The 12,874-nt window shown below is 42.8% G+C and overlaps 1 protein-coding gene across 1 annotated transcript; it reads left to right on the plus strand.

The window, feature by feature from the left end:
• Positions 1 to 9,564: 9,564 nt before the first annotated feature.
• LOC147464214 (pentatricopeptide repeat-containing protein At2g33680-like) lies at positions 9,565 to 12,554 on the plus strand. The gene has a single exon (XM_086513691.1). The coding sequence runs from the start codon at positions 9,594 to 9,596 to the stop codon at positions 12,012 to 12,014; it is 2,421 nt and encodes an 806-aa protein (XP_086369817.1). The 5' UTR covers positions 9,565 to 9,593; the 3' UTR covers positions 12,015 to 12,554.
• The last annotated feature ends 320 nt before the right edge of the window (positions 12,555 to 12,874 follow it).

Raw genomic sequence — 12,874 nt, forward strand, 5'->3', positions numbered from 1 at the left:
ATAAGGAATTTATAATTAGGTAGATTTCATAAAAGTGTACTTACATAAAGGGTTTTTTAATTGAGAAAGTGAAAATTTCATACATAAGGGCTAGTTTTTTTTTATAAAAATGTGTACATTAGGGGTACATATAATACTTGAAAACATACAGGTAAGGGATTATTTAAATACCTCTTGTTTGCACATGCTATATGCAATTTTTACATAGCGGACTCCTTGGGGAGAAATGATTGAAGGGATGATGATGATGATGATAAACAAACTCCTCCAAATCATCTAGAACCAAGGTCTCAACCATAGGAAGGTAAACAAGGGAAATACAGTACTGGTTGACTTAGAGTCACACACCAACCTTGGCTATTCCATTGAATGCTTAAGTCTAAATAGGAAGCTAGGAAAGGAGAGGGCACTCTAGATTCATGATTATCTTCATGATAACAATGCATACTTAGATCTGGAGAGATTTCAGATGTTGTATGTGGGGGTCATAAGGATGATCGATTAGTGAAAGATGGTTAGCAACCATGACCATGCCACTTGCAAGCTTCCTCCTCACCCCAATAACATTTTGCTACTAGCATGGGTGCTTGAATATGTACTCACTCCTGATGATGTGCTAGTTAACCCTCAATCACAACAACTTACTATTATGAATATTTAGATCTTGGGGATATAGCTAGAGATGATTTGGGAAATAGACCTTTAGTAGGGGATGCAAAACAAGGAGTGTCTGATAGAGCATGAGATAAGAAAATGAGATTGTGAATCTCTCTCAGCTCTCTCCAAATGCCATCTCCTGGAATGAGTTGAGTGATGGGAATCCCCAATGAAGGTGCCGTGTGCAAGTGCAAGTGCAAGAGCCGAGAGAGAGAGAGAGACCTACTGTTGGGTGGAGCGCACAGCAATGTTATCCCGTTTTTGCAACTCCTTATTACTTTGTATTAAAGAATAAGTGTATATGTGGTTAAGTTAGTAGATGGGTTAGTAGTAAGTGGGATGTTTGGCCAGTTGGCCTGAATCCCAACAAACTCCCACTTGAAGGCCAGCGCAGCCCAAGTGACCTGGTATGTACAACCGTGAATCGATCTAGTGGCTTCAACCTATACCCATCAACTCACTGCAATGTGTAAACCGCTCCAAAGCTAAGCCTTTTGTCAAAGCATCTGTTGGGTCGTCGTCATTGTGTACCTTGACCAAATCAATGAGCTTTTTGGCCAAGAAATCTCTCATGAGATGATACCTAACTTCAATATATTTCGATTTGGAGTGAAACACGGGATTCCTAGCCAATGCAAGAGCACTCTGACTATCACAATATATCAATGGAGTCTCATCAATGCCAAGATTTCTGACCAAGCGAGACAACCATACAACCTCTTTACTTGCATCCAACAACGCAACATACTCTGCTTCTGTAGTGGAAAACGACGTACAATCTTGAAGACATGACCTCCAAGATACTGCTGCTCCAACAAATATGAATACATAGCCAGAAGTCGATCTCCTATTGTCGACACAGCCCGCATAGTCTGCATCCGCATAACCCACGATGGATGCATCACTGTTCCCGAAGCGTAAACACCTGCCGAACGTACCTTTGAGGTACCTAAGAATGTGCTTCACTGCTTCCCAATGCTTGTTGCCAAGATTTGCCAGATATCGGTTCACCACTCCCATAGCAAAAGCAATGTCTGGCCTTGTGGCCACCATAGCATACATGATACTGCCCACTACCAAAGAATATGGTACCTTAGCCATTTTTGCTCGCTCAACATCAGATTTGGGTGCATCTTCCTTGCTGAGTTTCAAGAATGGTTGCATTGAGGTACTCAATGCTTTCCCCCCTTGCATATTGAAATGCTGCAAATCTTTCTCAATGTCTGTTTCCTAAGATAACTCAAGAATACGACGTTTGTGATCTCTTTTGATTCGCATGCCGAGAAAGTGTGTAGCATCCCCCAAATCTTTCATTGCAAAATTGTTGCTAAGTGTTTTCTTCAAGTTGGCAATCTCCGTAATGGACTTTCCACCTATAATCATGTCATCAACATATAGAACTAGAATGATCATTGGGCCATAATCTTGCTTTCTCGTGTACAAGCAGTGATCCTCTTCGTCCTTTTATACCCTTGAGACCTCATACATGCATCAAATTTATGATCCCACTGCCTTGAACCACGCTTTAAGCCATAAAGTGCCTTTTTGAGCTTACATACTAGCTCCTCACGAGATGTGTTCTCCTGAAAAGACCCTTCAGGCTGCTGCACGTGAACATCCTTATCTAGATCCCCGTGAATAAATATTGTCTTCACATCCATTTGGAAAAGTTCCTTGTCCTCAATCGCTACAAGACCAAGTACGGTTCTAAGTGTTGTCATCTTGACCACAGGCGAGAAGATTTCATCAAAATCGACCCCCTTTTGCTGTTTGAACCCTTTGGCTACAAGTCTAGCCTTGTACTTTAGATTTGGATCAACTAGGTGAACTTCTTCTTGTAAACCCATTTGCAAGGTAAAGCTTTCGCATCATTTGGCGATTTTACCAAGTCCCAAGTGTCATTAGCCAGAATTGAGTTATACTTAGATTCCATAGCCTGCTCCCATTGCACCACATCATCCGTCATCATGGCTTCTTGGTAGCAGCTTGGCTCACCGCAATCAGTCAACTTGATGTAATCAAGACGTGGCTCAAAACGCGTAGGTGGACGAGAGACTCTAGTAGACCGTCTCACTCCTTGACCATTGCTATCCGCTCCCTCTGGAGCATTTCTAGTGGAAGGTACATCACTAGCCCGCTGAGTTGATTTCACTGTCTCTAAGGCAACATCCTCAAAAGTGACTCTCTGAACCTTTATTTCCTTGATAGGTTGTTTATGCATCTTCGACTCATTGAAGATCACATCTAAACTATGAATCACTCGATGAGATTTCGGGTGCGAGAGACGATATCCCATCTCTCCATCTGCACCATATCCAATGAAAATACTTTTGTGTGACTTTGGTAAATGAGCATAAGATTCACAACCAAAAACATGTAGATGGTCATAGTGGGGCTTACGTTTAGACCATATCTCTTCTAGAATCTCATAATTGAATGGCGTACTAGGCGAACAATTTATGATGTGCATTGCTGTCAAGACGACTTCTGCCCAAAAGCCTTGCCGACACCTTTCTAGTAGAGTCATCTATGAATGTGCCCCCCCCTAGAGATTTGGTTGACATAGGACCACAAACATCACTATGTACTAAATCTAGAGGTTCAGCTCGCTTTTGACCCAATGGTAAGTGGACGGACCTAGTTTGTTTGCCATAGATACAATGTTTACAAACAGAAAAGTCAACATAAGACAAGACAGGTAAGTATCCAAGACGAGTCAAAGTTCTCATTCCTTTTTGGCTTATATGGCCTACAACATCTGACACATGCATGGAATACAAGGTACCATGCTTCTGACCTTTTACAACAAGATTACCTTTGCGTACTATCCACGAACCATTGCCAAATGTGGTGTTGTAGCCCAAATCATCAAGCTAACCAACAAAAAACAAGCTCTTAGTCAACTTGGGAACAAGTCTGACATTACATAAAGTAAAGTGCGTGCCATTCATTAGATGCAATTTTACATTTTTGACACCCTCAATGTCTAGTTCATAAGCATCACTAAGTCTCACTTTTCCACAAGAGTGAGAATAAGTAGAAAACCACTCTCTATGTGGTGTCACATGGAAACTCGCACTAAAATCTACTATCCAATTCTATGCATACTACGCATCTTCTGTAACAAGAGCCTCGACATGTAGATCTGTTGTGAAGACCAATATGTCAGAGGTAAGTGGCATAACAACCATTGGAAGAGTCTCTACAATAGGAGCATTTGAAGACTCTAGCACATTGATCTCCTCCAACTTTGCTTTGCCCTTGTTTGAATAATCAGACCTAGAAGTGTCACCGGATTTTTTATCCTCCTTGCTTTGCTACCATTTTCTCAATCCTTTTTCACATGCCCTTTTTTATGGCAGTGATAGCACTCGACATTACGCATAGAACCTCGAGACTTACTGCGTGAGCCCCCACGTTCCTTTCTTTTGGCACGACTTTGAGTGCGACCCCTCTGTCTGTCACTAGCATCATATGCATCATCATCCTTCTTGCCTTCGAGAGATTTCCTATGAATCTCCTCGGTAAACAGACTCCCAAGGACGTCATTGTACACAAGACCAATACCAGGTGCTGAGTTGCTAATCGCAGTACAGAATGATTCCAAGACAAGGGAAAACTGCATCGCAAGAAGATACATTTGATTTCCTCATCGAAGACCAAACCCTGAGTGGTCAACTGAGTGAAAATGATATTGAACTCATTAATGTGAGTAGAAATAGTGCCTTCTTCCTTCATATGAAGATCAAACAGCTTCTTCATCAAGAAAACCTTATTAGTGGCACTTTTGTTCTCATAACTGGAACACAATTTATCCCATACATCTCTAGCAGTCCTTTCTCCAACTATGGTAAACTACACAGATTCGGCCAAATGCAAACGGAGGGTAGATTTGGCCTTAGCATCAATCCTCTCCCACTCAACATTTGTATACTCTCCCTTTGGGCACTCCATCATAGGATCCAGCTGGCCTTTTTATATGAGAACATCTTGAATCTGCTCTTTCCAGAGATAGAAAAATTCATCCATCAAATTTCCAAATAATGTAAATATCCTTTTCACCGCTAGATGACATGGCCGCAAGCTAAAGATAATATGGCGATAAACGAATGGTAATTATGGGAAAAATTTGACAGAGTTTCCCTAGAAAAACTGACAAAAGCTCAATCCAAAACTGTCACAAGAGACCAGTAACGCATCAAAAGTAATGCTCTCAGAGCATAAGACAGGCGCATCAACCACTAAATGTGCATAAAAAGTCAAAAAGTTGAGCCAAGACTGCCAACATGGCGTCAAATGCACCTAGCCCTCTCTATACATGTCCTATGGTGTGGCCATGAAAAGGGGTACTCCAGCAACCTGTATCACCGAAAGGATCTCAACATTCGAGAATCCCCCAGCTCAAGAAAACCTCATGCTATCGACCCTCACAAAAGGTCATACAGACAAGAAACTAGCCCAGTCTCAAAAAGGACCTCCAAACCGAGTCTCAGAAACGATCGGGACTGCCAGAAACAAGCCAAATCGGCTCCACAAAAAGTACATATGGCAGTTTCCGCAACTCAACGTACATCCACTGTCAGCAATACTGCAAGGTGCAGTATACGCGCTCAAACAAGAACCAAACAAAATGTGCAAGCAGTAAACAAATCCCTGCGGGGAGTAAAACCTCTCTTAAAAGAGCTCAAGCACTATCAAAAGTGCCAAAATAATGCATATGCGCATCAAGTACTCCCACTGAAATCTGTGTTGATGCTGATTCATGGAGTGTGCTTAAAGCAAGATGAAGATGTGAACATCAAAAGATACATTATCCTCCAAAATAGGAAATATTATAGGGTCAGGGGACAATATTATCTCTCTCAACCTCTCAGCTCCAAAATAGAAGACCAATCTTTGTTGGAAAAAAATCTTTCTATCAATGCGCACATTCACCCTAATATTCTGAACTGATTGAAAGTTGTAGAAAATGGGATTATTCATTTGTGCATTAACTACAAACTTCCATGAAGCACTTCATTGAAGTTCAGCTCTCTTGGATCCCACCATTTGAGAGATGCGAAGAATTTGCTCACCAGTGATTAGCCTAGCTTTGGTGTGACCATCTTCAGCTTTGTAGAGTTCATAGGGTTCAATGGCTACCTTCTCAACCACCTTGAGCCTTCTTGCTAGTAGTAGTTGGAGTGCATCACCATATGTAGCCTCTTGCCAATACCGCACACCATTGATGTGTAGCTCCCCCTCCAAAAACTTGTTAATACGCGAGTTTGAGATTTCTTTCACCACCTGAAGTCGAGGCTTCAAAGGAAGTGTCTTCACACTAGCCAAGAAGCACTCAACACAATGCTTTGACCTACGGACTTGATGACTACAAGATTTTCCTTGAAGCAAAGAAGGGTGCATGTAGTTAACTCTCTTTACCCGCATACGTGCCGTTTGTCGATAAAGACGCTTCTTCTCTCGAGCTTCTTGGGAAGACCATTGTGGATGTCTTGGGGAATTTGATGGACCTTCCTTCATAGGATTGGCAGAGCACTGCTTGAGAACTCCTCCGTGGGGGCACCAATTTATGACGAAGGAAATTTGGAATGGCGGCCTCTACACCAAAACAAATTCCATTGCGCCACAAGGGAAATGAGATGAGGGAACCACCTAGTCTTGGAAGCGTGGACTAGGACCGCTACGCAGAGAGAGAGAGAGAGAGAGAGAGAGAGAGAGAGAGAGAGAGAGAGAGAGAGAGAGAGAGAGAGAGAGCTATCACTATGAATGAAGCATTAACCTCAATGTGTGTACAAGGAATGGATAACTTCAAGCACTCCCAACACAAATAGCATGTAGATTACTAAACAACAACTCAAGATTTATCCAAAATCACATCAAGCACTCTCACACACACATAAAAGATCTCTCTTAATTAACATAAGTAAGAGGAGGGGAGGTTACTAGCATAAAACAATTTGCACTCTAGAATGTGCAAAGAATAGAGTGAATGAATGATCTTTATGGGCTCATGATGAGTGATACAAAGACTCAATGAGGCTGAGGGAGACTTGAAATTACAAAGGGGGGGGGCTCTTTATATAGGCAAGAGAGTGATTAGGAATGAGGTTAAGATCCAAGTGCAATTTGTACAAATGAAGCTTGATTAGGGACATTCCACCAATGAAGAAGCTCCTTCCAAGTGATTTGTTGACCAATTTGCAACTAATTGGCTCCATCATCACTTGTGTTGTCTTCACTCCTTCCTCCATAGCTTGAGTCCAAGAGCTTCCTTATTTTAAAATGTAAAGAATCTACATAAAATCAATGCATATCTAGTAATAATAGAAAGGGGTTGAATGAAAACTTATGAATTACAACAAGATTAAGCATGATTAGAGAGGTGATTAGAAGAGGAATTTGTGATGGTTTTATGAGCTTGAGAGAGAGGAGGAAGGAGGGGAGGGTGAGGAGACTAATGGCTGATTTTTAGAGAAGAACTCAATGTGGAAAAGGAAGGGTGTGTGTGTAAAGGTAGAGGGGGTGGTCTCCACCACAGTTGAAAAAACTGGCGTCCACCATTTTTGCCATATTTCCTAGACCGTAGCTGCAAAAATTATATAAAAAAATATGGGCAGAATCTCCAGCTCATAAACTACAACTTTGATGAAGACAACTTTTCTTGGATCGGAGTGGGCGTATTTTTAAAAAATCTAACAAAATCATGTGTCTGTTTCCTTCCTTCACCAAGTCTTCCACCTGGGTCCCATCTGTTTGAATCATCATATGGCTCCAAAGCCATGATGATATGAGCCCCTCATGACCCTTCAATCATGGGTGGATGGCTCCACAAACACATCATATCTTTTCTTTTCACATTTACATATTTTCCCTTCCCTTTACCACTAGGTTCTACCTTTCACCTCCTCTGAACTAGTCAAGGAAAAATTCCCATCAAGTCATTTTTTGAATTTTTCCAAGAGGTTGTTCTCACTCTTTCTTTTATTGTAAACCTCTAGAAGCAGGGAAAACCAACAAAATATAGTAAACAAAAAATTTGTGATAGGCTCGGATCACTGTATGTATGCAAGAACCTGTGAGGAGATGGATACCTGAAAAGCCGGAGACAATGTCGGAAAGTGCTCCTAATCAACCCATAAACACTGTCTCAATAGCACATAATAGCCATAAAATGGCTATATACAATTCCAAAATAACCTGTACCTATACACAAAGTTAATGCTCCCACATCCATGGCTCCCACCTGTACCTGTAGCAAAAGTGGAGTTGATAAATACAACTCCTGAAGCATAGCTCGAATGAAGCTTTCGACTGCACGAACAGCTTTGAAAGAGGGGTAAAACTCCAGGACACCTGCTGAAAACGCTCTCGGAACGTTGAATTTGCTGTGATGCCGAAATTGAAAACCTGTTTGCACTTTTGAAAGTGTGTGCGCACGCGGACGTGAAAATGGCAAGCACAAACCTTGCTTTGATACGAGTTGAAGGTGCCACGAGAAACGTGTGCGAGTGCAAGTGCGACAACCGAGAGAGAGAGAGACCTACTGTTGGGTCAAGCATTGCAACTCCTTATTACTTTGTAATAAAGAATAAGTGTATATGTGGTTCAATTAGAATATGGGTTAGTAGTAAGTGGGATGTCCGGCCAGTTGGCTTGAATCCCAACACCCAAGTCCCTCAATATCCCTCTGGTTGAGCCTAGCATCTGTATCATTTTCGACGTTAGGTTCACCGTCAAAGCCTCGTTCAACTCCTCTGCCACTTTGTTGATGTAATCTTGCTCATCCATGAACATTGTGGTCACTCTCCTTCCTCTTCTTGGTCTTCATGATGCCATTGTGGACTTCAGCTAACTTCAAACTCCAACTAGGATTTTGTGTCAAGAGTGTTAGCTCACCACCATGATCGCCATAATCAAATGAGCTAGTCACTTTTGATAGCTATTCCAGGTTAAAGACTTGGAGTTAGATGTAAAACCAGACTTAGATGTCAGTTAGCACACGGACTAGACAAAGACTGAAATAGAAATAAGAAAACAAGAGATTGGATAGAGACAGGGTTAGTGCATTTTAAGCCATCCTCTTTACAAGAGACTTCTCCTCAATTCCTAGCTTTGATGAAGAGATCAAAAGGAAGCTCAACAAGAAATGGGACCTTGACTGGAGTCCTAAGCAAGGTGATCTACATGTTCAAGTGTGTGTGGAGTTTCCTAATTAAAACTGAGATTTTTGGCTTGGCTTATATTGCTCAAAACTAATCCAAGGATGGGAAGTGTAGAAGGTGTGGCCAAAATGAAGATCTGCATCACACCTTCATAGAATATCCTGCTAACCTCATGAAATTGGACATCCTCGGGCATTTTTGCAAAGAACTTCACCCTCAACAATTCTCAACTCAATAGCTCCTAGTTGGGGTTGCATTAGAACGAATGAAATTCACTGTCTGTCTCGTAGGAGGTGTAACCCTTTCCAACGAGTTAATTGATTGTCGTCGGCCACGACTTGCTGTGGGAAGCCAAGCTTGTGAGGTTGAGCAACTTGCTGAGCATGCTGAGCCGCCACAAAGCTATAAGGCCAAACACCACAAGAAGCGGGAAAACTGGTGTTAATGGGAAGGGATGCTAAGGTTGTTGAGGACCCACGAGACCATATGCCTTTGATGCAGGTGAGAGGGCGCTACTTCTTATGAGGCAATTGAGAGAGCACACATGACAGCGCGTCGACAGACTGATAGAGGACGAGCAAATGAGATTTGGGTGGACATACGAGTAAACCTAGCTAGCCCAACACTAACCCAACCCAACACTAAGGGTTTCTTTTAGAAAGCCAAAAATATAAAATTTTTCTCCTTACACAGCATTGCCTAACATTCTACACAAAAGCATCTCCACGATGTGGGTGCTCTATGAAGCCTCTTATGGAGTCCCGTTTGTAAAGAATGTTTTTAAGACGTCAAGGGGTGAAGAGAAATGAGCACAGATGGTTCAGTGTAGCGTGCGCTTTGGAGGAGCTATCTTCTCGGCGACATCTGAAGGAAGAAGATATCGAGGGCAGTAGCAGAAGCCCAGAGCCTCTCGATCCATTAACGAATCCGAAGAACCGATTTGGAGACCCAAACAACCCACTTGCACAAGCATATTGGCGAGAATTTGGGAACCTGCAGCTTGCGAGCAGGCCAGAATCTGCGTATTATGCATCTCTGCTCCGCTGCAGTGGCGATGGAGAGTCAGTGGCCCATGCCCACCTTGCCCATTTTCATATCATCCAGTGCGGGCGATCTCAGAACAGATATCTTGGCAGCCTTGTTGTACAAGCCTACCTTCGATGTGAGGCTCCGGAGGATGCACGTGCTTGGTTTGACCACATACACGACCGGAATCTGTACACTTGGACTTTCCTCATCACTCACTATGCACAGGTTGGACACTGCCAACAGGCCTTTCTCCTTTTTAATGAGATGTTGCACGAGGGTGTTTTACCTGATGAGCACATCTTCACAAGCGTCATTTCGGCGTGTGGTTGTGAATTGGACTCAATTCAAGGCAGCCAACATCATTCTCGAGTGGTTGGCCGTGTTTTTGATACATGTATTGCTGTTGGAAATGCACTCGTTAACTTGTATGGTAAGTGTGGTGCCTTCAAGAATGCCAAGAGAACCTTTGACCTCATGCCCAGAAAGAATGTCATCACCTGGACAGCTATAATTGCTGCATATGCTATGCATGAGCAGAGCAATCTTGCTTTTTCCATGTTTAAGCAAATGCAAGCTGAGGGCGTATTCCCAAATAGGGTCTCCATTCTAACCATTATGGAAGCCTGTTCTTCTGTTGAACAAGCAAATTTTATACATAAGCTTGCCTCACAAAGCGGGTACGATGCAGATGCTGTTGTATCAACAGCTATTGTGAGTATGTATAGTAAATGTTCAAGCCCACATTGTGCATTGAGCACATTTCGAAGCATGCGGGAGCGGACTGTGGTTTCATGGAACGCTGCGATTGCTGTGTGTATGGACAACAACCTTATTGAAGACGCTTTTCATCTTATCAATGAATTGCACGACACTGGAGTGATTCCCAACAAGGTGACCTACATCAACATCGTGAATGCTTTAGCAAGTCAAGCAGAGCCACTGGAAAGCAGGAGAATCCATCTCCTCATCGCGCAAGAAGGGTACGATACTGCAGCTGATGTTGCTACTGCCCTTATACACATGTATGGAAGGTGCGGTAGCTTGATGGATGCCCGTTGCATCTTTGATGGATTGCGGGACCGAAACCTTGTTTCCTGGAATTACATCATCAGGGTGTACTCTTGTTCAGGTGAAAACTTTCCTGCTTTTCAGCTTTTTGAACAGATGAAGCAGGAAGGTTTATTGGCAAATAAGTATGTCTTTTCAAGCATGATCTCTGCTTGTGCGAACCAGGCAACAGCCGATGTAGGTAAGAGGATGGATGTTTTAGTAACTGGCCCCGGCTTTCAATCTGATATCGTCCTTTCAACTGCTCTTGTAAATATGTATTGCAAGTGTGGCTGCCTTCAACTTGCGCGCAGTGTGTTTGATAGCATGATGACACGGGACCTTATATGTTGGAACACCATGCTGGATGGTTATGCTTTGTATGGTGATTCACTGGTTGATGTGCTTGAGTTTTTTGATTTTATGCAACGGGAAGGCGCTGTTCCAGATTCAGCATCATTTGTTAGCATCATATCTTCATGTGCCAGTCTAGTTGAGCTTCTGGAGGGGCAGAGTTTCCACACTGCTGTGGTATTAAGAGGTTTTGAGGCCGACACAGCACTTGCAACTGCAATTGTGACTATGTATGCCAAGTGTGGAAGTATTCAAGAAGCACGACAGATGTTCAATGACGTTTCAGAGCAGAATGAAGTGTCTTGGAGTGCCATAATTGCAGCATGTGCTCAACATGGCCATGGTGAAGAGGCACTTGCTCTGTTTGAGAAAATGTTGGCAGAGGGTTTCCGACCCAATGCGGTTACCTTTGTTAGTGTATTTACGGCTTGCAGGCATGCTGGCCTATTGGATGAGGGGCGCCGATGGTGGCTTTCCATGCAATGCGACTATGGTATTGAACCAATCCCGGACCATTATGACTGCATGATTGATCTTTTCAGTAGAGTGGGTCAGCTGGATGAGGCGGAGGATTTTCTGAAGAAAATGCCTCTCAAGGCGACTGCTATCTCTTGGATGAGTTTGCTAAGTGCATGCAGGAGCAAGGCTGATGTCAGCCTTGGGGCACTTGCAGCAGAGCGGATACTAGATTTTGACATAAAAGACCCTTCACCATATCCAGTTTTAACAAGCTTGTATCTAGCTGCTGAAAGAGAGAGAGAATGAAGTGCAAGTGGTGTGAAAGCATATGAGCAGGTTTTCAATTAGCCTTCAAACTTTTCCAATATTGGAATGTTTCTTGGAAGCCTTATCGGGTAGTCCAAGCCTCATGTGTGCATGCAGGTACACCATTTTACATGCCCGAAGTGTCGTCATTTTGTTGCTTGCATTTGGACGCGAATGCCGTCTATCACGAAGCAGCGTCTAAATACATGAAAAAACATCAGGGCCCAAGATTAGTACAAAATTTCAGGGCTGGAATGCGGGAAGTTGCCCTTGAACAAGGACAAAAGATTGTTTGTGCACAATTCAGATATACATGTTACAAGATGGGGAATGTCGTAATAGGATTGTATGTTGTAAGCATCTTGAGAGATACTAACGTAGGATACCAAAAAAATTTGAGCGACCCAAAATTCGAGCGGATATTTATACGGCATGGGCCCATCTTATCTTATGTGGTGCGGTTTGAGCCTCATCTTGAGCATCAAGGATAAAGCAGAGGGGGACCTGCCACCTAGGGACCATGTCTCTAGTTTTCTTCTCTCTCTCTCTCTCTCTCTCTCTCTCTCTCTCTCTCTCTCTCCATACCATATACAAAACCACCTTCAAAGCCTAATAGAGCAGTGATCTATGAGTTTCGATTTTTGTCTTCACGTCCTTAATCAAGAGATTGATTCATGAGGCTTTGATTCCAAGAGGTGTAGGGCACTACCATAGCACACAAGACTCTCTCTCTCTCTCTCTCTCTCTCTCTCTCTCTCATCCAAGTGCGGTAGATTGGTTGTCATTTTCCTCTTGAACAACAAGTCTTGAGTTGTGACGCGACATGGGAGAAAGAAATACATTGATAAATGAAAAATATA

Source organism: Adiantum capillus-veneris, chromosome 1 (assembly GCF_014529385.1).
Source record: "Adiantum capillus-veneris isolate H3 chromosome 1, ASM1452938v2, whole genome shotgun sequence".
Lineage (NCBI taxonomy): Eukaryota > Viridiplantae > Streptophyta > Polypodiopsida > Polypodiales > Pteridaceae > Adiantum > Adiantum capillus-veneris.